This window comes from Buceros rhinoceros, unplaced genomic scaffold (genome assembly GCF_000710305.1).
Source record: "Buceros rhinoceros silvestris isolate BGI_N320 unplaced genomic scaffold, ASM71030v1 scaffold2939, whole genome shotgun sequence".
NCBI classification, from domain to species: Eukaryota; Metazoa; Chordata; class Aves; order Bucerotiformes; family Bucerotidae; genus Buceros; species Buceros rhinoceros.
The window spans coordinates 33,196-58,622 of NW_010430746.1; the positions used below are offsets into that span (position 1 = coordinate 33,196).

At 46.3% G+C, this 25,427-nt stretch overlaps 1 protein-coding gene across 1 annotated transcript in view; it reads right to left on the reverse strand.

Moving 5' to 3' along the window:
- Positions 1-25,427, reverse strand: part of FNIP1 (folliculin interacting protein 1) — a 42,413-nt gene that overhangs the window by 14,401 nt on the left and 2,585 nt on the right. Inside the window, exons 2-11 of the mRNA XM_010143127.1 lie at positions 20,954-21,080; positions 12,200-12,343; positions 8,044-8,144; positions 7,721-7,795; positions 7,141-7,232; positions 4,547-4,630; positions 3,508-3,579; positions 2,640-2,775; positions 1,883-2,084; positions 1,041-1,126 (exon numbers count right to left, since the gene is read on the reverse strand). Coding sequence (XP_010141429.1) covers positions 1,041-1,126; positions 1,883-2,084; positions 2,640-2,775; positions 3,508-3,579; positions 4,547-4,630; positions 7,141-7,232; positions 7,721-7,795; positions 8,044-8,144; positions 12,200-12,343; positions 20,954-21,080 — 1,119 coding nt within the window. The remainder of the gene's footprint in view (positions 1-1,040; positions 1,127-1,882; positions 2,085-2,639; positions 2,776-3,507; positions 3,580-4,546; positions 4,631-7,140; positions 7,233-7,720; positions 7,796-8,043; positions 8,145-12,199; positions 12,344-20,953; positions 21,081-25,427) is intronic.

Sequence of the window (25,427 nt, forward strand, 5' to 3'; positions counted from 1 at the left end):
CGGCGGCTCCCAGCAGTCACGAGCTCCCTCTGCTCCCTCTCTTGGCACTGCTTATCCCATCCACCTCTCACCGCAGGCCCACGTGCTCGCTCTTCCCTGCCTCCTGTCCCTACCAAACATATCCTCTGCCCCTTCTTGCAACTGCCTGGAGGTGAGGTTCTAAAAAATAATAGAAAATGTAACAATACACTGTGCCGTCACCCTGCACCACCACCTCACGCATGGTATTGAGGTCATGAGTGGAACTGTAGAAAAATGAGTGAACCCTCAGGATCCTTCACTGCTCGGTAAAATACGTCCTGATGTCAGGATTTTCTGTTTTATAGCGTCAGAGCACTGTCTTCCACGATGTCTTTAAAAAGCAGCTTTACGCTGGTTGTAAAAGGAAGCACCCTGCCACTCCCATCTGAGCAGAGATGAATCACTTGAAACAGATGGATTTCATCTTAATTCCCTCCCCATGACTTCAACGATGGAAAGAAAATACAGTTAAATGCCAGGGATGTGCTTATCTGCGTTACTTTGTGTATTAACTGCTGAACAGAGATGCTCTGCAGGTACTGATAGCAAGAGATTACAGCACGGTGTTTCACTGCGGGGAGAAGATAGTCGTCCTCCTCAGGGGCTGGTTATCTGAAACGCCTTTAGAGCAGAGTAAAGGTCTTGCTCTGCTCCAACATCAGGAAAATACACCCTAGAGGAGGATTTCCCTAACGGGGCTTTGCAGTTCTTTCCCTCCTCTCAACAGGCCACAAAAGACAATTTAAGAGGCTGCAGGGAGCTTCGTTACTACCTAGAGTGCAGAAACCCTTGATCATCTCCACCCTGTTCACACTGAGCCCTCCCAGAGGGACACAGTTGGCGAAATCGAGAAACGCAGATTGTGGTGGTTTGCTATCGCCACCACCTTTACTGGAGTGACTTCTGCAGAAGCCTTGAGACGCTGCCAGTCACTCGGGCTGCACGAAGGAGAAGATCCTTCTAAACCAGACTCGAGTGCTCTTGGGAGACAGGCACAAGAGAGGAGACGCACCGCTCACCTGAATTCATTCAGGGCATCCACAATCCTGTTATACGCCAAACTCCGCTGACTGGCATCAGCTGATCTGCGACTCATTTTCATAGCCTTGAAAACAATCATTAAACAGATAAGTAACACACAGCTGCGGAAGCACAGAAAATGGAAAACAAAGTCATGTGTCTGGCTTTATCTTTTATACAACTAGTCATTCAAATAAATTTTTTTTAAGTGATAGAATGATGGTACAAGAGCCAAGTTTCGTATCTGAGGAAGGATAGGTGAGGCACACGCATCTGCAGCCTCTGCTGCTTCTGTCCTTTGCATCGTTCACGGCATAAAAGGGGTCAAATTTTCAGTGCAGTGGCAAAGTAACCACTTCTAACCACACATTTGAAACTTCCACCTTTGAAAATTTCCTACACATCAGCATCAGGGGGTTAAAAAAGAAAGAGAAAGGAAAAAGCTTGGTGTTTCTTTACAGCCTGGAACAGCCTAGAGATAGGTTCTGCCCCTGTGATCCACCAGACTCGGCTCAGCTGAAGCAGGGAGGCAGAGCGGGCCTTAAGGGCACCTTTCCCCCCATGGCCAATCCAGGGCTTGCTGGGAACTTACACAGCCTGTTTCAGCTTTCAGCAACCCCTGCAGCGCCATGCAGCCCACTCTGGCCTCGCACTTTATGAGCAGGAAGAAACATCCTACAAGATACCGTGGAGCAAAGCTCTCCTCTGGGGCAACTCCAACACTCAACACCACGTTGATCCCATTCTGTGAACTGGTAACGAGACCTCGGAACAAACCCTGGCGGGGCTGGGGGCAACACACAGCGACCCAAGTGCAAGAATCCAAAGAGAGGGTGTTTACCTGTTCTATTGCGCTCTTCAGTTTGTTCATGTGACTCTCAAAGAGAGGGAAGTGCGAGAAGAAGAACTCATTAAATTTGTTGTTTTCATCTTCATCTCTCGAGAGTGAGAAAATCACGCCAATTGCTATTTTTTTCTTCCTGACAATTCCTGGGCTAGGACCAGAGCTGTCATCTGACAAGTTAAAGCTTTCATCCATGGACCTTGAAGCACAAAAAAAAGAGCAAGTTACTGTAATCCACTGCTTAAAGTTCTAACTTGGCTTCCTCTGTAATTCAGTTCTTGAACACGTAACTTCAATAAACACCTTTCGTTTGCTTGTGTGGTCAAATCGGCACCTTTGATACCATCCACTTCCCAGTGTTTTACAAGCTACCATTTGTGAGCTGATCCTGCAGTCGCAAAAGCTGGAACCAGATCCAAAGCATTCGTGGGATCAGAATACGGTTTTCTAGTTCTCTCCCATCTCTGCCAAGAATTCGTGTTTTGAGTAGGATTTCAGGGCTTCTCATCCGCAGAAGCACAGCCTACGGGTTTATGTTTTGCTGAAGGCTTTCTAGGGAGCGCAAAACAACGAGCGCCGTGAAGAAAACAGACGCTAAAAGAGATGAGGCGTGGAAGCACAGCCTGAGCTACGCCTCTGTGAACACCCCACAGAAAGCAACAGCAAGAGCAGATGTACGTATGCAAGGGCAGGATCAAGCTGACACTGGTGGGAAATCTAGGGACGGCAACCAGCGTTTTGATTCCCAGCTCACCATCGAGGGAAGACCCCGTTCTCCAAGCTGGTAGTCTGACTGCGCCGCCAACGCCGCTGGTAGCTGCTAGCACAGCTTTTGTTAAATGAAGAGCCCGGAGACGGAAATGGAGTGATGAGCAGACTGCTAAGAGATGCTGCAATAAGAGGAGGAACAAATAAAAATCTCCCCAAAAGAAAGCATTTGGAAAATAATACCAGAAACTCAATGAAGCTCCCAAAGATAAACCACTGCTGCCTCTCAAGTGGCTTCTCTTTCACTTCTCTATGTTTCTTATCTTAAAATGTCCAGTTTATAATAACATTAATGAGAGACACAAACACTACAAGCGTGGGGCAGTCCTGCAGCTCTACCTAAGAAGCAACATACAGGTTGCTCCTTGCTCACAAACCCCGAGGATCTCTGTGGAAATTCTTTGTGGAAGGAGCAACAATCGCACACTTTCACAGCCTTTCCAATCCCAACCTTAAGTGCCCACTATCCTGAATCTGGGGGAAGGAGAGGGCTGTTGTGGAGGTGAATTCATGTTCTAACATTCCACCCTCCTCCATTTGGAAAGCAGATGACACGTATTGTTTGGCAATGCTGCAAACTCATTGCAAGGTTGAGTCTGGCTTACACGCAGCACGCTTTAAGAGACTGCACCACTGCTCTGATTACCTCTGTGAGGCTCCTAACGCAATACCCTCGACACCCACAACACCTGCACATCTACACAGAGGTCTGCATTAACGCTTACATATCACAAAAACCAGAACAGTCACGTTTCGGCACAGGAAAAATGATTTGATAATGTCTAGACACCTCAGTGACGAGCACTCCTGAATATTTTTGGAGTCTACAGGGTTAACAGAGGGACTGCCATTACCAGATCTTGCTATACCGCTGTCTCTGTCCTCGTTCTGCTCCCTCCCAGGCATATCCATAGGGTTGCTGTGAACTGCAAAACAAGGAATACCAATTAGCGGGGAGATATACAGTCCCTTTCTTGTTTGCAGATCTCCGTGTAATTAATGAAACAAAAACATGCTCATTAATTCAGATCAACAGCACTGCACAAGGCCATCACCAAGAGAGGCTGCTTAGCTGAACGAGCCAAAACACTTCTCTGGAAGGTTTGTATGTATTTTGCTGAAGATCCTGCAGTACAGGAGGGGTTTTTTTCTGCTTTTTTTACACAGCTATTTTTCAGAGAAACTTTAATACACCAGGAGGATGTAGGTCGCATTGGTATTACTCAGTGTACGGACAAAAAACCCATCAAAACCCAGTATAATCACCACTTCATTCATATTCCAGCTTTCTCAGGTATTATACATGTAATTTTAAAAGGATTTTACAAGGCTGGCTGGAAGGAAATAAATACATCTCCACTGTGAGCAGTGCATTGGCTGTTCAACTAAGCCGGAAGCTGTTCAGATTCACAGTCTGCAGATACACAAGATCAAAAGTGTCTCAGGCTCAGCAGTCTTTCAAAGTGATGTATTTTACAAATATGTGTGTGAAATAAAAGCTACTCAGCCATGGAAATAAGACCCAGCCTCTAAAAGCAGGAAGTGGCCATTTTAAATGAACCCAGGTTAGCTTTTGTTTTTACAGTTTGGTTGAAACAAGTCCAGATCAAAAGAGCTTGATACTATGGTGAAATATTATTTCCAGAAACATGAAACCCACTGCTAAATCTGTAAGTTCCAAACAAAACAACACAACCAACCCAGCCGAAAGAGGACTGTTCAAACGCCTGCTGTCCTCCGGGGATTTGAAGCACGTACCCAAAAAGGTATGAGAGCAGACATCGGTTTGTATTGTTCAAGAATTAAAATCTTATTTCCAGGGCCAAACTACGAACCCGGAGGGTTTGGTCACCCCAGCTAGACTAGGCACACAGCACACAGCACACAGCAAACCTGCAAAGAAAGAGGCGCTCCGGATCAGGCGGAGCGGACCTTGCTCTGAGAATGCCCGCCTGGGGCTGCAAAGCTGTGAAAGACCTACACGGCAAAACGTAAAATACACATGAAAGAATGAGGTTAGTAAAGCAGAACGGTCTGGAGGGAGGGGGCCAGGGCAGGGAGAAGATAAAAGCCAACGTGAATGCAGACTAACGTATGCAGAGAACAGCTCTTAGGCTTAACAAGAACGTTGATTGAAGGAAACGGCTTAGAGCTGGACTACACAGTATTTATAGAACGCAAATAATAGACCCAGCTTTACGCTGTCGCCCATACAGAGATGGGGGTTCTCTCCAAGGGCTTTATTTTTTAAGTTGAAAAATGATTAATTTATGCAGGCTCAAAGCCCAACTGGATCACAAACAGGAGATTCATCGTGGAGTACAATGTTTGTTTTAACCTCCACACTGGTGGGGTGCCTGAGCAACACTGAAGACAACAGGGAGGAAGGGGGAGAAGGCAGGCAGAATCTCCTCTGAGTAGAACCAAGAGAAAATTTGAGGCTGAAGTAGTTGTTCTGAAAACAGTCAGTACATCAGTTTAGTGAAATGATCATACAGAAAATAAATGTCAGCAGTCTCAGTCATCCATTTTAAAAGTAATACCAGATTGGAGCTATACCAGGGGAAGTGGGTATTTACCGTACACAGAGCCAGCAAAAAGACATGGGTATTTCTAATGAGTTTACTGCCAGTCCCTCTCCTAAATTTGAAGCAACTGCTCACTCAGTTTTCTGATTATACAGAACACGAAGGCTGCACCTCAGCAAAACTCCCTTCCGTTCCCCTGGGTCTCCACATTAGAGGAGAGAACGTGACCAGTGCCACCTTTTTGTTTTGTTTAAACCAGCACATCTAAAAAAAGCAACTTGTAAATAGTTCCCAACCAAAACACACAGACCCTTCTCCTGTCACGTGCTGGTGAGAGCCACTGAGTCAGGAGCAGCCTTTGCTGCTGAGCAGTTATTAGAAAAGCTGCAGTTACAGATTAACTTCTGCACCTCCTTTACCCACGGTTCCTCCTGCGCTGAAACAGAACCGTCAACAAACCCCGTCGAAGCAACCGAGCACCTGCGCAGCTCAGCTGCGAGGTACAGTTCAGCATTCCCGTCTAGCCGGCAATCTCCTCACACCGAGGTGCCCGCACCTCCCGGCCAGCTCGCGGCCTTCTGCTCGGTAGAATGGAGTCACCCTCGCCACCGAGCCGGGTGCAGACGAACCTGGGCCACTGGCTACACCTCGGTCATACTGACTCCACACCCCAGAGCTGCATTATCTGAATTTGCAGTTTAGATCACACCGGCGATACAGCAAACTTCTGCCAGGCGTGAACCACAGCAAAACCCTAAATGCAGACGAAATGAGTTCCTCGGGCCCCTCATTCGCTCATGCACCATGAGAAATCCCCGCTGAAGTCCGAGAGGAATACTGAATAATCAGAAAAATGCACCTTTGCAACTTTCCTGACTCAGTAAATTCAGGAAGCACTTGAAAGGTCCTTACAACTTTAATTGGTTTCCCTTATAAATGGACTGGAGGGAGTGATTTTAATGAGGTGCACAGCTTGGAGCTGGAAAGCATCCGAGTCCGTGCTTAGGTGTGGTCTTATCAAAGCCAGTGCGATGGAGAGAAGTAAACACACCCAACAAGAACTAGGCCCATGTCAAAGTGAAAAACCCAGCTGGAGTAACAGTCATCAAATTCACTCCTTACTTCCAACCCTAGAGAAGCGTGTTTACGTACAGTGATATTCCGAAAAGCGAATGTAAAAGAAGCCCCTTATTCCACCTGCTACAATGGACATTTGCGTGGGAAGCTGTCAAATCTAACGCAAGGGGAAGGGAGGGCGTGCTGAATCGCTCATCAGGCTGCGAGCCTGGACAACCAAGGACTGAAGTACAGGATCGTCACTGTCAGCTCTACTGTCCCCAAGGGCAAAAGCCAAGACCTTCCCCTCGTTCTGTCGTCTAATCCTCACGGAGCCCTCACCCACAGCACTGCCAGGAAGGCTGAGAACCAACGATGTCAGATGGTTTTTCAAGCCTGCTTAGCTTCCACGGTCAGACAAAGAGGGGAGAACAGAAAGATATTCTGTCTAAGCTGATCAAAACTCCAGCACGACTGCACAAGGTTAACTGAGACTGGTACGAAACACGCGGCCACATGCACTCAGGTGGGCAGAATAGAATCGAAATTATTAACAAAAATAAAACCGGGGAACCGAGCGGGGCAGAACCAATCCTCCCTCATTGCAGATATGCTGCTTAGAAAATCCTACAGACTGCTACTTCCCGACAATTTCTGTATCTGACCTTAAGCACCTCTAAATATTTCTGCTATGTATTTTATAAACACATACACAGCTGTACGTATAGAACGACTGCTAAATGAACTGGTCAGTTTGTTCTCCTCCGAACCCCACTGACAATAAATTTCTGTTATGTCTTTAGCTTTGTTTTTTAAATTTTACCCTATTTACAAGACTTCCATATTCTAGAACCTATGATTACTCAGTTACAGATACAGGAAATAACATCTGTTTATAATTACCTATATTCCCAAGAAGTCCATTCATAATCGTGCTGTGGTCAGGCTTTAAGGTATTGCTGTCTTGACTAATGAACTCAAGACTGTCCTGCAACCTGTAACAAACACAAAACATACAACAAACCCAGTGATTTGCATTTCAGCAGAATACAGCATTACTTCATTACAGCCCAAACGGGACAGACAAGGTAAGAACACAGGCTTCCGCTGGAAAAAGCTTTCATAGCCTAAGCCACGTTCTTAGGTGGGTCAATCAATACACAGAACACTGAATCTGCTGAAGCCAGATGGATCTGTAACACCGCCAGCGTTCTGTCCTCACCCCCTTTCCTTTGGTGGATGCGGGTACTTTTGTACCTTACAATATCAAGTGTTAAAGGAACGGTTCGCTCATCTGCTTAAAACAAACTGAGGTGAAGAAAACGGCAAGGGAAAGGTGAGGACACTAGTGACAGGATGTAACAGATCGGGGAACAAGAAGTTATCTTCCTAGAGAAAGAATCTGAAGGGTCCACAAAAAAGCCTTCTGTGTTCTTATGCTCATCTGCTAATGTGCAATAGCTACAGTCTGTAAGGTACTCACGTATTCAGACTCCCGTAGATGCTGCTTCCAGTGCGAGCTGTGAAAACCTTGCTGAGCATGAGCTGAGGAGGTGAGCTGGAGGACAGAGAGGTGTCAGTCAGAAGCACAGTGCCAAGACAGGCTTTGCTTTTCCATTCACAACCCTCCAGAACTGACAGACCTAACCACGACTAACAGCCTTCTGTGTCAAAAGTAACATCAGAGTAACTTTAAAGCAAACCCAAGATTTCCGTTTACTCCACTCTTGGGGCATTCAATGCATCGTGTATTAGCTGTAAGGAGTACGGCTTCTGAAAAGCCCAGCAGTAAAAAATAAATCTTACCGGATCTGGTGGATTTTCAGTGTGGAGCCCTTGTAGCTCATGGCCACAGAGCCAAACATCATCTCTCCAAGCATGTTAGCATCTGAGGAGCACCGAGAACCCTGCAAAAAAACCCCACCAGCATCTCAGAAGAATGCTTTTATTAAAACAACATACACCTAAAGGAACATGATCTTTATTTAAAAGATAAACATGTGAAACATCTTGCTGTAAAACTGTTGAACACACTAAGTTGACCAGCTCGATAAAGACAATGCTGACACAGAAGGCGATCTTCACGTTGGCTGTGAGCTAAACTGCTAAGATCATCCAGCAAACCCACCCCATCTGCAGGGGTGAGGGAAGCAGACTCAAACTGCGCTGAGTCAGGGGACTGGAGAGTTTTATGAGTGTTGTAACGCGCTTTACTGAGTAAGAACCATTAAGCCTAAACGTTGCGTCTGCTTGACAAGAAGAATCACAAGTTCACCAGAGATCTTAATCAGAGCGTGCATGGGAACCAAGATGGACCAGTGCTTTCTCGACAAACAGTGATTCACAGCTCATCCATGAATCGTGTCTTATATTTGATGCATCTTCCCTTGGTGCTCCTGTGACGGTACCAGCAAAGGGTGTAGCATCACGATGCCAGGCTTGAGTTGGTGAGAGCTTGCTGGAAGGCAGACTGGCTAAATGCAACAGAGGAATGTCACTGTGCCGCAGCACAGGCTAGAGCAAGTACAGCAAACAAAACCCTAAAATTAAAAAATTACTCAGGGCAATCAACTGGAGACGACTGCTCAGCTGACAGTCATCTCAGTGCCCTATCTCCATGTCCCTTCTCCAAGCTCTGAACAACTGGGATCCTCACCCGAATCCCTACACAGGCTTGGAATATATCTAAATATTTTGCCCAGTGTCAGATGCTGAGCCCAAAGCACAACCAGGAACACACCATGGACCCCCACCAGCAGTAAGGAGTGATGCCAAAACACCCACTCGATGTTTCTGCTCACGCTAAACCACAGAACAAGGGCAGGAGCAAGGAAATACTAATCAGCCAAAAGGCAACACACTTACACCACTTCTCAATTTTTAGCTCTTCTCAAGCACTCTCAATTAAGATGATGGTACTTTAACAGACATACTATTAACCTCTGAAATCTGCTATCAGTGCAAGAAAGAGAGCAGATGACTAACAGCAGCAACCGGAGTTACAGAAATGAGGATACAATTGCAAGGTTTGCTGGTGTTCATATGACAGGGAAAAATCTGCTCACGAGCTGGGGCTCAGAGAAATTTCCATCTTTACCTTCCGGGACATCACCCTGCTAGGGTGCACTGTAGGCAGTACTGGAAAAACCAGACCTTGAAATCAGTCAGTATGACCCGGCAGCTCCAAGGAAATGCAAGCATGGATGGGAATGGCTCTAGGAAATGACAGGTCTGCCAGCAGCAGGAACTCTTGGAGAAAGACCGCTGCAAATTACTACAGCCAAATGGTAGGACTGGTGTCTTCACATCTGTTGCAGATCTCCCGTTGAAGGACTCGTTCTGAATAAATGTCAAGCCCTTGATGCCTGGTTCTGATTTCAGCTTGCTGTTGCTGTGAAAATCTGATTCTAAAGCAGAGGAAAAAGGCGAAGATAAAAGTATTGATTTTATCTATCAAGCTACGGGATTAAAAAAGGCAAGTGAAAATCAGCTGCTTTCCCATTTAATTAGAGGGGTTTTCCTTTCCTCTGAAAGAGACGAGCAATGCTGAAGGCAAAGAGCGCGATAAGACACACCCATGGCCTGTTCCAGTCTGGCATTTCATCCACACGTAATCACAGTAATTGTACCACGCGTAACAGAAGATGCACATATTTAATGCACTTAATATGGAAGCACTGCTACAGCTCAGCTCTTCGGGCCTTTAACGCTGCAAAATAAAGGTCACTCAAGACCGAAGTAGAGTGCAATCAACTGAGGAAAGGAGTTAAATATTAAAAACTCAAACAAAAAATAGCCAGGGAGCATCCGGCAAAAAGGGCACAACCTCCGCACTGACAGCTCGGACCCAAACGAATTCCCTAGGTCACATTTATGAGCTCACATAAAAACGGATCATAAAGTCCCCACAAGTGTTTGTCACGGCACATTAGCATATTAGAGGTAGGAAAATGTGCATGATTTGGAAGCTACATTTCTGAATATATTTAATATTCCATTTACTGTACATACTGTCCTATCAAGAACTAAGGACATGTGGAAATTAGAACGTGGTACAGAAATAAATGCCAAATGTCATGCTCAACAAATCAGGAAGATTTTGGGTCCTGCCTACACCGATGAGCAGGTGCAGAGGTAACACTAGTGTCGATGTGCAAGTAATTGTGGGCGAGCTTAGAACCACAGTCAGCTTCATCCGAATGGATTCTAATCACATTTGCAAAGGATCTGGATAGGACATAATTAAAAACAGGGAAGCCTGGAACAAACCCCAGTGCTTCGCCTTGCAGTTCAAGTTGCTCATATATAGTCAAAGTCTGTTTAAACAAGGAAACATAAAGCAGTGCTTTAAAAGTCCTACAGCATTGTATTATTTGGACTTCCACTTTATAGCTTTAAAAAACCCAACCAACCCAACAAAAGAACTTGTCAATACCGCAAATACGTTAAGTGACCTCTGAGGTTACCAGACGCAGCAGCGAGAAGACGGGGGATGCCAGGCTGGCCAACGTCTGGACAAGCTTGCTCTGGCCCTTCTGCACACATGATACCGAATTTTATTGTGCTGTAAAGAACTGTGGTAGTTCTGGCTCTCTGCTCACTTGCTGGGTAAGCCTGGCAGGAGCACGGAGAATGCAGTAAATAGTCTACAACAAACACACTGTGGAAGAGCGACTGCAGCGGAAAGTTTCTCGCAGGCTTTCTGAGCCGGTCACACAGCCACGCGTCAGTTCAGCTCAGCTCAACTCAGGAAGACTCTAAGTGATATGGATGAGGAAATGGGGATTTAAAGGGAAAACTTTCCCCAGCTTTAGAGTTCACTGTCATGCCAAGCACTAAAACTAATTTCCTTTAATAACGTTGGCCATTGTTTGCACAGAGCCCGCCCAGCAGGAGAGGCATTTTCTGGGTAGTGGGGGGCATCATTTTTCTTGGTCACAGAATGCACGAAGGAGGTTATTTTATGCTGGAAGGAAGCTGCTGACAGAAATGTCTCTTCCTTTCATAACCACAGCTAAATGCCCTTCCAGGAAGGAAGGAATAGAAAACAGATCTTCAGCCGCCTCACTAAAGCTGTGGAAAAGAGTGTGATGAGAAAGAGAAAATAAGAATATGCAGCTCACCAAATATAGCAAGAGCTAACGTGACAGTGGGAAAGTCAGCACCGAAAGGTCCTTCATCTCTACCTACGGCAGACGGAGGCATCAGAACAGGTTGGGGAGAGAGCAGCTTCCCTCAAACACACAATTACTTCATTACAAAGAGTGGAAGGGCTTAATTCTATTTTAGGGTGGCTTAATATAAAACACTTGTGATCCATGGAAGGCAAGATGACAGAAATATATCTGTGTCAGATGACTCCAACTGCTCTCATGGCCAAAAGCTCTTACGTAAAACGTAACTCAAGTGCACTGAACCCCTTGCTGTAACGCTGTTACACGGACTGCCCCGACAGGGAGAGCGTTTCTCTGTTATTTCCCTGGCATTTAGCAGTACAGTAAAATAAACTATACTAAGACGAGATATTTGTGCCAAGTCTGATCCGAACAAGTGTCATCACCTGGGTTCATAAGACAGAACAAATGCCCTGGAGCAATTGCTGCCATTCAAGACACAACCCAAGAGAACCAGCTGGTTGGTTTGAGACTTGTTCAAAGCCAAAGCTACAGAATTAAACACTATTGAGTCAGAACCAAAGGCTGATTGTGACCGAAAACGGCTCTCCACTGCCAGCCTCTGATTTCAGGCATTTGAAACCACTCAGTACCTCACCTGCCATCGGTATTTTACATGGGTTATTGGGAAAAAAAAAAAAAGAAAGAAAGCAACTCACCTGGGATTTGGGGCATTGCTCTTTTGGATCAGAGAAGGGGGAGGATTTGAAACCACTCAGTACCTCACCTGCCATCGGTATTTTACATGGGTTATTGGGAAAAAAAAAAAAAGAAAGAAAGCAACTCACCTGGTATTTGGGGCATTGCTCTTTTGGATCAGAGAAGGAGGAGGAGGAATTGATCGAACTGTCCAGGGAAGAAGAGCTGTCTCCTCCAGGTTTCAGCTGGCAACATTTCCCAAAAACTCTCACCTGCGCATCGCTGCAGAGCTTCTGAAATACAGGTAGCAAACACGACACGCTGAGACCCACGGCCCGAAACCATTGTTCAGCAGCACTCACTTACCTGTTCAGATGAGGTATCTAACAGCTGCAAGGAAAACAGTTTACAGAATATTTATCAGTGTCTCTCACAGCCCGGCTGTACGAAAGCAAGCAGAGCTGCTTTACTTCCAACCAGCCAGGAGCTAACGGGTCACTCCAGCTCTGTTCTCCTTAGCACCCATCAGCATCTGAAGCTGCACAAATGACTTTTTTAGACCCAGGATTAGGAGACAGGATGGTACCAAAGCATTTAAAGGAAGGGTGGCAGGATAGGCTCCAGCTGTCCTCATCTTGCTCCCTGTGCCCACTAGGGCAGAGGTGACATGGCAGTGTGATGGGCACAGCCTTCCTGAATGACACTGCCGCTCAGATCATGACAAGGAGCAATTTGGGATGTACAGGAAAACACAGTGATGGGGAACAATCGAGCCAGAAGAACACAGAACTCAAGAGAGATTCACACTACAGGCATAAGTGGAGAGAAAAGCGACTCTTTTCAGGGATCTCTCCCCAGCTGTGTCTAAGTCCCCCAGACTTTTTAAAGAGTGGCACAGAGATGATGTGTTCCTCCCGCTTTTGGTGGGAGCGAATTGTGAGGCTCAAAATGGACAAAGCTGAAAAACACAGTCAGCACTACAGAGAAGCCAGAGCAGCTTCACAAAACCATGAAGAAATGGTCCAAGGGGTGACTTCTGATAGAGATTCTGACACAAAACACGGCAAAAAGGGGAGTTAGGAGAGCTCAGATGGAGATGGAGCTGACCAATGGGATGGCAGGATCTGTGTCCACTCCACACATGCAGTATTATCAATCACTGGCACAGGAGATGCTCCACTACTGATCATTTGATATTTAAAAATCTTTGTGCTTTCTCCTGCGAATCTCAGCATCCCGGGCAGGATCAGCGTCCACACCAGTCAATGCCATTTACACCAGCGCTAGGCAAACCCTTTTCACCTCAAGATCTCACTGTGGTTTTCCCATGCTCACACTTTAACACGCCCACGTGAGGTTGGCCTGATTTACATTTGCTAGTGGGCAGCACCAGGAGACAGAAATAACCTTTCCTGCTCAAAGCTAGATACTGACTCTGCCCTAAGACTTCCTTAATTAACATTTCCCACACAATCACCAAACCAGTAAGAGGGAACTGGAAGCAAACCCTACTGGAAGTAAGGTTCAGGGACCAGATGGAAATACAGAAGTTCTATGTCACAGCCTCATCTCTGGACTCACAGGTCCACATCACAAGCTGCCCTTTCATTCAAAAACATATGTCTCAATCTTTAATAGCTATTAAAAAAAAGGAAAAGGCGTGAAGTGTGAAATACTCAGCACACGGGGCGGTAACGACATGACTTTGCTCAATCATCAGCAACAACTGTCCAAAAAGATGTTATCGCAGGGGGGTTTGATGAGGGACAAGGTGGGAATCCCATGCCTCTGCCCTGGGCTGTGCAGGTTACTGGTTTGGGTTTTTTTTGCTAAATCTCACCCCCAGTTAGGGACAAGTGACCTTTATTTGGCCCTCACTGTGGCTGGGGTTTAGCGAAACAGCAGAAAACGCCCGGGATTATCGAGCCCCACGTGGCAGCCTGCACTGCTGCTCTCGTCGGGGAGCTGCTGCTGCAGAGAGCCTCAAGGAAAACCAGGCAGGCTCTCCGGAATTCCGCGGCAGAGGGGAAGGAAGCGTTCGCCAGCCGCCGAGCCCCACGCTCTCCTGACAGACGCAGCCTCCCGTAGTAGCAGCCTCTCATTGCGACATCGTGGCGAGCTGGATCCCTGCAATCCGTACATTTGCTAACGGCCAGTGTCTGTGGCTGGAGCACAGTACACAATGGCTGGAACATGTGAATGATCATCATATGACTGCAGCAGGAACTCGTGAACCAGAATTGCATTTTATCTCTGACACAAACAACAATGTCCTCGGCTAAGCAAGCATCATGTGATAAAACCACATAAAATCCACGGGGTTACAGAAGCTTGTGCAGGCAAACCACATTTCAGCTTGCATTTTCCAGCAGATGTTGAAAGTTCCTTCTAGAAAGTTACGATTATAACTACACTTCCTTGAGGCCATAAAGCCAGTAAATGTATTTCCACAGGTGAAAAAAGCTTCTGTGCATTGGAAAAGAAAAAAGCCTAAGTTTGCAAGTAACTTTTAAATCAATTCTTCTTGCTATCGCTGCATTTTTCTGCGCAGCAGCTTTCTCCAGACCCATGGGGAGCCTGGTGTCTTGCCTGATTTAAACAGCAAACCAGGAAAAGGGCTGTTTGGTCTCTGCAGTGGAGTTTAATGAACCAAGACTCCTGCAAGGAGTCTGTAAAGGAGGTCGAGTTCTTTCAGACAGCACTTTTCAGACCCTGTGCACAGTAAATTCCTCCTAAAAGGCAGATTACCAACAAATTCTGGTGTTTGCTCTTTTATAAACTCAGCATGGGCTTAAGAATAACCTGTTGGACAATGAGATGAAGTACCTACAACGCCCTTCTCCTCTGCAGTTTCTGGCTCCAAATGTCAATGAAATTTTAGATGCTACAAATCTCAAGATATTATGCATCAAAGGAGTGGGATTACTTGTGTTCCAGTACAGTATTCCAAAGATATTCAAGCCAGGTTTCCAAAAATAAAGAGGTAACCTAATTATTTAAGAACTGTGCAGGGGAAAGTTTCAAAGCTGTGGATTTTCTTTCCAAATAAGACGTAGTTGGACAAATCGGATCCCTCAGCAAAGGGCTGCTGGAGTCCTCCGAAACGCTCACTTTGCTGGAGAGCAGAACGTCTGCTGGACGGGCGCCGGGGGCAGCTGCCGCTCCTGGCTGCCGCCCTGCTCTCCCCGCTGTGGTCACACTCTTTGTTCTTTCTCTGCCAGCTCGCTGCAGATACCGCCCAGCTCCCAAGACTGCCTGGCAGTCACGGATCTTACATTAGAGGTCATCACTTGCTGAAAGCCTCGCAGACCTATCGAGTAGTACTGAAGATAAGAGCAAAATGTCTTTATAGTACGACAGGATACAAAGTTGTTTTCCTCTGCAGTTCTGCTTCTGGAATCTCTTTTCTCTACCTCTATCAGCAAAGACCTTTAACTCTTTGCCACAAGGTCTATAAATTCCTTGGTGAGTGCAAAGAACATGCCCAGTGCTGTGCACTGGAAGAGGAATTTCTGCTGGGCAAGTTTTGGTTTGGGGATAATAAGCAAGTTGAAAGGAGCTTGGAGTGTTGAACAGGCTGTGTACATGAGTGTGAGGGCTGGAAGCGACAGAAGGAAAGAGAAATGTCATCATATGCTTCACTCTCTTCTACCTCCCTGCAGCAGCAGGTGCTCAAATACCACCGTGGTGGCCGCGACAGAGAAATTTGTATTTCCCAGCAAAGTCACTGCTCTTCAAGAGCTCTGTACATCATTTCTAGAACAGGCTTTTCAGCAAAGCTGAAAAATTATTCCAAAACAGATAAATTAACTCTCTTGCTTTATTCATATAATGCTTCTTGGTCTGAATGTGTAATTAAATGTCTGCATCCACCCAGGTCATGAGAGTAACCTGACCAGGCATTCGCTCCTTCCCTCCCAGTGCTGCAGTAAAGATCCAGCTATACCTTTCTTAAAATGCAGCTGGCACACGCTACACTCCTCCTTTATTTCCAGAGCTGTCACGTTCCTCTATTACTCAGAAGTTAGTGAAAGAAGTAAAGACAACCCCAGGCTCCCCCACGCCACCAGTACTCTTCCATTTCGGTTTGGAGCGAAGGAGCAGAGCTGAGTAGGTGGGGCTCGGTCCCTGTGCTTCCCGCTCTATCTGCTCCACCTGGCTCCCTGGAAACCTGTCTGCTGAGAGCCCAGCGAGACCAGAGTCTCCATTTCACACGGCTCACCTAAAAGCAAAAGGCTCACTATCCAATTACTAATCCCTCACAGCAATTTGCTGTTCAACATTTATCCAGTGCTGAAGTGTATTAGGACACGTGGCTAATCCTGCCTTGTTTCAACCAGCATGCCGTTTCTGTACTTTGGGATAAATATGACATTTGGAGTGAAAGAAATTGCCGCAGCAGGAGATCAAATATCATATGACCTTTCAGTTAAATTATCCCAAAGACGCAGACAACTGGTTACGTGGCAAAAGTGAACTTCTCGCTTCCCAAATCCCAGCCTGCTGCTGCACCTCTAGACCTCAAATTCTGCACCCTGGGGCCCTCTTTCATTTCTTCAAAAAGCCAAATCTAACCCTGTTTCTGAAAACTCTTTTCCTGCCTCTGGGTCCCGGGGACAAGCCACTGCCCTTCTCTGATTCCTTGTCCTTCCTCTTCCCAGCCAAACCACCCAGATCCCTGCTCAGCTCAGCACACAGCTTGGCTCTTGCTTTCTTTCCTCCCTCCTCTTCTCCATGGTCCCCTTGACAACCCTTCCTCCTCCCTGGACTCCACGCCTTCCTCTACACATTGATCTTTAGACTTGAGAACTCTTTTTTTTGCCTCTTACAGGGCCACGAGCACGTCTCTTCTCTTGCCTGAGTGGTAACTGCCATCGTGACAAAAGTCACCAGTGGACGACGCAAAAAGGAAACCGAACAGTAGAACGAGGCAGCCTAACCCCCCTCCCTGAACTCATTCAGCCTGACCAAGGTTCCTCTTCCTCCCCACTTCTCCCTCGTGGCACCAATTCTGTTGCATCCTCATCAGCCCTTGGACAGAAACTCCTCATACTTTATCCAACCTGACATTAACGGCAACGTAACCCGTGTGCCACACAACAGCAGCAGCACAGTAAAATACAACACAGCCTTTGCGTGAGGTTAGCGTGAACACCGTGTCAGGGTTGAGAAGCCAAGCACACCGGGGTCAGGAGAGGCAGGGCTGAGGCTGAAAGCTCAGCGCTGGCCAGGCCACCTGGCCTCTGCACCTTGAGAAGGAAAAGGAGCGGCTCGTCGTGCTTGATTTGAAATTCAAACCAGGTATCGCTGCTCTTGGAAGAATACACCTGTGTTACACACAGCTCCTGGCTGGGAAACTCGGTACGACCCAACGGGGTGGACGCGTGCAGGGCCTTGGCAGGGAGGTGAGCAGGGCTGGGGTATGTGCGAGCGGAAAGCAGGTGAGGAGGCGTCAGGGAGCAGACAGGCACAGAAATGAGTCTGCTAGCAGAAATCAGTCACAGGTTGCAACACTGACACCTGCACATCAAGTGATTAGAGTCTCATTAGAAATGAGACGCTTATTAGCATGAGGAACAAATTCTGAAGTAACTCTAGAGCACCAAACCCACAACTTGCCCGCAGAGGTACTCTGATACCCCAAAATCCAAGAGCTGTGGATGTTTGGGTGTGGGCCGAGGCTGTTTAGCAAAGGCATCAGGAATGTCTACTTCTCGTATCACACGCTGCCCTGGTGTACCCAATATGCAAATGCCTGTTCCAAGACATCTGCTCACGACCTCGTGTCACAGGGCTGGAAAGGGCAGCCGCTCTCTTCTGGGATACCCTGGCACAGCTCAGACAGGGGAGTTACTCGATTTTCTGTGGTGGTGAGGCTCTGCTTACAGAGCCAGGCTGATCAATAGCCCATCCCCTGGAATAGCCAGGGAAGAACCTCTCCTGCTTAGCACCAAAAAAGGTATAGGGCTCACAAAGGGGATCTCTCTGCCTCCCCCACGCCCAGTGCCCACAGCTGCCTGAGGCGGATCTCTGCCTGGCCTCGCTGCAAACGCCTGGCACAGCCTTCAGCCAACATTCCCGGTGCAGCGGCCGGCAGCCCTCCGAGTCACCAGACTGCTGCTGCTCAGCTCCGCTCACCAAGTTTAACTCTAGCAAGACCCAGGGAAAACATCACAGTATTTTAATTGTGCAGGAGAAGTAATGGCCATACTGCAAACCCTCAGCTGCCTTCCATCCCGTCCAACGCCCTCCCAAAATTCTTGTTTACCTGATATTTAGGCTTCCTGAAGACATGAAGAAGCTGATTTAATATCCAATCAAAACCGAAATTCTTATTTGTCACATTTCCTTAGAGTCACATTTCCCCCATGGATAATATGAACCTAGGAATGCTTCAGTAATGGAAGCTCAGCATGGTGTGAGCACAGGCTCCACAGTTTTCCCTTCTCAAAAAGTCAGAGCCCACTGTTCTACACCTTGAAACATCTACATCTGGAAAAGTTTGCTCTGATGCTCCCTAAAATTTACAATCACACCTTCCCTTATAGAATTCAAATGGCTGAGCCACGTCCAACCTTGGTCCACCACACTCAACTCTTGACACACGTAGGGATGAGACATATAAAACAGAACAAAGTATCTCTCGCCTTGCTGCAGACATGCAACTCTGAAATTCTAATTGCTTTCACGTCTCATAAGCAACAGAAAATGGGAACTGAAGAGCACAGCAACATGAAGCAAACTGAAACCCTCTCTGTTCTCTGCCCTAGACTGATTAGACTCCATGCAGAACGCTGGCCATTGCCAGGCTCTCTTGCAAACCTCCCCCCAGAGTGATCTGTAAATCCAGAGATATAAATCAGGTTAGGAAACGGAGAGGGGAAGAGAGCTGCAGAAAGGGTTGGCTTCTGTGGGGTGGTGAACAGATACCCTTTGAGAAGGGCAAGAGCCCAGCCCACACACATCTTGCTGCAAAAGGGCAAGAGTGCCTTGGAATTCACTTAGAGCCAAGAGCTGGCTTTGTACAGGCAGGGTGTGTCTTTGTTAATGAAAATCATGATAAAGAGCGAGAAAAATAAACAATGCGATTCCTTGGACATGGCCAGTACGTTCTGCTTGCTGCACAAGCCTGCACTAAGCTCGCAGCCTGCTGGGCTGAGGACTCTTCCGCACGTTTTTACCTGCACAATGTTTTACCTGCAAAGGTTTGTTTTAGGAGGAACATTTTGCCTGACGGGACATTGTCTGAGTGTTGCAGAAGGCAGATACCACAGCAAGCAAATGTTCTTCTATATTCTCTTTCAAAGTCTCTTAATACCACAAAAAAGAAATATATCGAGTTACTAGAGATGAGTGCTGGGCATGTCAAACACCCTGGGAACAGTCTTCCTCCACCAGTCCCACATTCTCATTTCATAGAGATGGTGAATACAGCTATTCCCCTCCCCTTTAGCGAAGAAAAAGAAAGGAGAGATTCAGAGGGCACTGAATATTAGCTTCATTATCAGCTGCTTATTCCGTTGAGCTGCCACAGCCAATGATCCTTCTGAAATAAACCAAAACAGCGAGTTTGTGAGTTCACCGTGCAAGCACAGATCTATCTCAGAGGTTTAAGGCTTTCAATAAATCAATTGAAACATGGCAAAAGGATTTATACTGTACAATGTCTTTTTTATTAATGAAGTACTACTTTATAATTAATGAAGCAATAGTAATAAACACAGCTAGCAATTCGTACCAATAACCTACTTCTAAAGATATCATCTTTAAAAAGCTGGCAGAACACCTAGAAGGACAGGAACTTAGGAATTCTAAAGGCATTCTAACAAGTTAAAACTAAAAAGAAAAATGCATTTTGTCCAACATCTGTGAAACTCGCTTTACCTCACAAATTCTCATGAAGAACCGGGAAATTTGGATCTTGATTCACGGCTATAAAAGCACCAGAGTAAGCGATGGAGAAGCCTGCAAGTTAGAGCCTGATGAGACACAACCTGACTCCAGAGGTGAGGGGGTGTGGACATAGGAAGCACTCAGGACCAGGATGAGCAGCATCAGGCTGGCAGCAGGCGGCAACAGACCAGAAGAGTTCACAGAGCGGGATGAAGAACCTTCTGGCTGTGCTCCAACATGAAAACGAGGTCTTGGGGGTAACACACTGGTTTGTGTATTGCTGCTTACAGAACTTAGCAGGTCCTACCTACGGGTAAAAGCAGCTGGGATCACAAATTTCACAGCGCTTTCTGCTTGCAGAGCTGAAATGGTTTGCAAATGTTTTCAGAGATGGTGAAAAAGAAGTTTAAAGCAGAGCAATAAGCTGTCCAACCTCATACAACCTCTTACAAGAGCACTGTGGCCAGAAATTAATCTCTTGGCCAGAACTCTCAGAAGGAAGTATCCTCATCTGACTGCATCCAGTACCGTTTCAATTAATAGATTACCACGCAGACCGTGCCAAAAGAAAACGTTTTCAAGCAACTTTGTGTGAAAGAGGAAAGCAGAGAAACAACAATTGGCAAAAGCTAACCAAACTGGGCATGAGGACCCGGGGCCGGGAGCGCTTTCCAGACAAGGAAGTAGACCCCACCATGGCATACAACCCATGTCCCTGCTCTGCCACAGCCCCCCAGCGTTGCCTCTGTAGCCCCAGGAAGGAATCCTTCCCTCTAGAAGAGGAGAAAGCAGCCGAGCCCAGGAATGGAGATCACTACAGTGTTCAAAGCTGTAACAAGTGAAATCACTGAAGCCTGAATAATTTGCAACTGAACAGGCATTTAAATATAGCCCTGCATATAACCGACGTTTAAATGTTCATGTGAATAAACCAGAACACTTGTGATTTGTCAGTGTTGCCATTTTAAAAAAATACAGACTACAACCACGTAAATCGTTACAATACTCACCGACACCGACACATCCTCGATTTTTCTTTTAGCACTGGAGTCAAATAAGACGTTCCGTCCTCTTCTTTCGCAGTCCTGATACACGATCAGTCGGATTTGACTTGGGTCGAACTCCGGCAAAGGCCAGCTTTAATTAAAAAACACGAGAAGGATCAATGGCCACAACTCCTTCATACACTGTTCTTCCTACCTTACCTGTATACACAGCTTTATTAGAACATAAAGACGAGTAGCCAGGATTACGCCTTTTGTTTTTCTCTTTCCCCTACACTTGCTGAATTGCACAGGCACAAACAGCACCCACCCACTGCAACCACCCACAACGGTGTCCGCAGCGGTACTAGCTCTTGTGCTCACTTGTGATAATTCACATTTTCTTCAAGTTCCAGCTTTTTGAAACCAAAGTCATCGAAGAACTGGGCTTCTGTGTCTAAAGACAGAGGGTCCCTCACCATTGTAGCTCCACAGCTGAAAAAACTCCAAGGACCTTTCCTGCCCTTCTTCAGGTTCCACACAGGCTGTAGTAACACAGGTGTGGAGGACTAACTGCCGGATGAGCAGCCACAACATCCATGCTAACATGACATGCCTCATGCTGCAGAGCAGAGAGCCACGTGTAGCCTGGTCCTGACTGTAGACTCAGGTCCTTGCTACGATCAGACTTAGAAATAATCTCCACTTAAGCTACTGTGAGTCAAGGCCACACCGCTGCATGGGTCACTCAGCAAGACATGCTCAGCAGTCCTCTTCCAGCACACCTACTCCCAAACTGCTTCTGCAGTCAACCAGGAAGGGAGCTTTCCTGAGCCTCTGTCTTCCCTGGCGCCTGACTTTGGAGGAGCTCTGCCAAGGGAGAACTTGCAGGGCTCAGGCTAGAATCCCATGGCATCATCTTGCCTTCAGGATGCTTTGTAACCATCGGCTTAAATTCCTGTTTTAAAAAGCCAGCCATCACTTTAAAGCCCAGCAAGTATTGTCGTCCATGGGCTTGGGAATCCATTTTCACCGACACCTCCTCCGTTCTGGGAAGATCGGAAACAAGACACCTGCTCTATCCATCAAACCAACTGGAATCATCTTTCAGCTAGTTACGAGCCATTTCCTAGATCAAGTGAAATTCTACCTTCCTCATCCTTGGCTTTAGGCAAGGAGCGTTAGCATGAAACCTCAAGAAGCGAGTAACGGGCCCTGGAAATTTCCAGCCATTAACGAAGGACACGGGCTCCCAGTTCTGAACGAGCTGCGCATTTATTTCAGCAAAAAGACACCCACAAGTGCTAAGGCCAGGTCAGACGGGGCTCTGAGCAACCTGCTCTAGCGGAAGGTTCCCTGCTCACTGCAGGGGGTTGGACAAGATGAATTCTAACGTCCCTTCCAACCCCAAACCATTCTACAATCCTGTGACGATATGGATTAAGGCACACCTGGTATACCAGACACCACAACTACGGTAGATTTTCCTCTCCTCTGTCCCTCTGCTTCACCAACCATAAGGTTTCCTTCTCTGTGCCCATGCTATATGTGACCAGGACACTACTGATGATTTGTAACCCAACGACTTCCATCACAGGCCATGGCAGAGACTCACTTTGATCACCAAAGCCATGGCTGCCAATTAGGAGTTTTTAAGACCATCCCATACAGGTTCACAGGCTTCACAACTAGCACAGTCCCAGCAAGGTGAAACTAAGCACCAAGACATACAGTTACTCAGTGTCTTGAGAGAGGAAATCATTTCCTCATCTGCTCAGCCCCACCGTTTAGCAACAGGATGGAAACCGCAAGCTGCAGAAAGATAGTGTGCCACAAATGTCAAAAGCAACTTATTACAAGAAAAAGGCTTGAGCAACTTGAAACTGAAATAACCTGATGTCTAGATTTGGGGCCAAGAGCCATGCACCCTCTGTGTTCGGGCACCTAAAGCCAAGCACCATCCACAGAGGGACCTGCCCGCGTGAAGAGCAGACCGGGCAAATTCTGTACCAGAAACCAAGCACAGTGACGCACTCAAAGCAGAGGAATTTGCATTTCAGAAAGCAGAACAAAACCCATACAGTTTGAGGGATATCTGGAGTGGTACCAACCAAAGAGCTCAAAGGCCCTCGAGCTGGGGACGTTACTTGTAAGAGCCTCACTCCAGCTCAAGGTGAGGAGGCAAGTGAAGCCGCTGGATAAACCGGCTTCCCTGAGGAACCATCTCCTTACATTTAAGTAAAGCCAGTGGAAGTCTGGAAACCCAGTTTGTTTCCAGATATGCACTGTGGCTGCTATAACGAAACCGTATGTGACAATAACAAGGGACTGCTTGCCAAGGAGGCGCTATCGCTTACTCCACCCTTGCGATGCATCCTCACAGCCAGACAAAAGTACGTCTTCCATTACCTAGCATTTTTGAAATTTGACTTTGAAATTACTGGCAAAGAAGGGCAGTAGCTGTTCCAGATCTGAACAAAGTCTACTTATAAAAAGCTCCAAGAGCAGATTACCCACTAAGAGGAGAGGAAGCTAAATATAAAACTCCTGCTGTATTCGGAAACATATTTGATCAAGGTAACAGGAGCTTGTTTACTTCTCAGCTTCTTCACATGACAGTTTAACTTTCTCTAGACAAGCATTTAGTAGATATTATCCACCAGAATTCCTGATAATTCCAAAAAAGCGTTATCTCTGTTACATAATAGAGTCCTTAAGCACATTTCAGCCTTGCAAAAACATTCCCTGGCAGTAACGGGCCACTTCCCAAACCAGAAGGAACTTGAAGAGAGCTGGGGGAAAGTTCACTTCGACAGACAGTAAACAGAGGCAGCCTGGCACCTCCACTCACCCCCCCGCCCAGCCAGGCACTTTTTCTGGAGGAAGCGGGACAGGGAGTAGCTTTGCTGTTGTGATAACAGCTTTAGAATAAAGCTCGATATCTGCATAGATTATCCCCAGAATGCACCGAATCTGGCATGCAATACGCAGGGCACACTCTCAACCAGACGTCCAGGGCAATACTCCAGTGCTGCTCTTCAGCCGGATGAAAACTGACCTAGATCTTCCAAATATAATTAGTTCTGTTTATAAATGGAAACTAACTTTGACAATTAAGTGATGTTTTCTTGAGATTCTTATACGAAAAGCAGGAGACGTAGAATGAAATGTTCTGGCGATGTTAATGCAAGGTGAGTCTCCATCTCCCACGCTGCTCTGGAAATGACAGTGTTCTTAATGAGGACCTTTTCCTGTCTGACCTATCTACCACTCTTTGATCCTTCCCTGGAACTGATTATATTTAAAGAAAAAAACAAAAACAAACTCAGAACAAACATAAAAACCACCCCCAAGAAAACAATCTGCTCTCCGGGGGAAGTGTCTGTGACTTGGCCAAACAGTTAGTGCTGTGAGCCCACATGAGCAGCAACAGAAGAAAAAGTGATAAATTATGTCGGAGCAGATCACCAGTCCTGTGGAGCTCTCCACACACACAAATAGTGATTCTTCTAGAACGAGAGGTTCGGAAATACTGAAATGAATAGAATTGGGCAGAAATCATCGATGTATAAATGCTGCATGGGCTATTTCAGAAGCAAATCCCATAAAACCAGATCTCAGACTATCACAGCCTGGTTGAGGCTGGAAGGGACCACTGGAGGTCATCTGGTCCAACCCTCCTGCGCTGATGCTAATACTAGTACAAAGTACAAAAGGAAAGGAATTACTTGGGATAGAAAGGCAAACTTCCATGTGAATAATGATGAAATTATTAGAAACCAATAATAACAAAATCAAGGCCTGAAAAATTCTATTTTAATGCATGTTCACACTTAGCCCTGCTGTTGTTCAGCTCTTCTCCCCTTTCACCCATTCTGTTTTCCTGCCTCCAGCCCCCAGAAACACGACTTGCAGTGTGCATTTCCAGGCCATCCCATCCTTCCAACAGCTGTACCACGAGTTGCATGGGAATCTAGAGCCCCAAATGCTCTCCAAGGATGGATTTCCCCACGTATTTGATTCCTGGAAGATTATTACTGTCACAGACTTTTCTCAGCACAAGGCAACTGAATGGCTTTAAACTGATCTTATTACACTCTGTGCAAGTTTTAATAGATGAAGTAACAGACACAGAAATCCCTTATCATCACTCCACCCACTAAAACACAAGATTTCCCCTGTAATTGAAAGCAGGACATTCCTTCCTCCTGGTTTCCACTACAACATGAACAGCACTTCATAACATTGACACTTAATACCATTTTTCCTCCTGCCTGAAACTTCATTTTAAAAACTATTTCATATTAACACAGTTTAGATAGTATCTGATTATTTTTAATAATTAACAGGTAATTTAGAAGTCTTAAAAGCAAGTGAAGCAAACAGATCAGGGTATTGAGCAGGCAGGAACTGTAAAAGAGTTTGCTAATAAGTAAAGTTGCTCAAAACCAGAGTAAGACTAATCATCAAAAAAGTTGAAACTATCAGTCAAACTATTGTT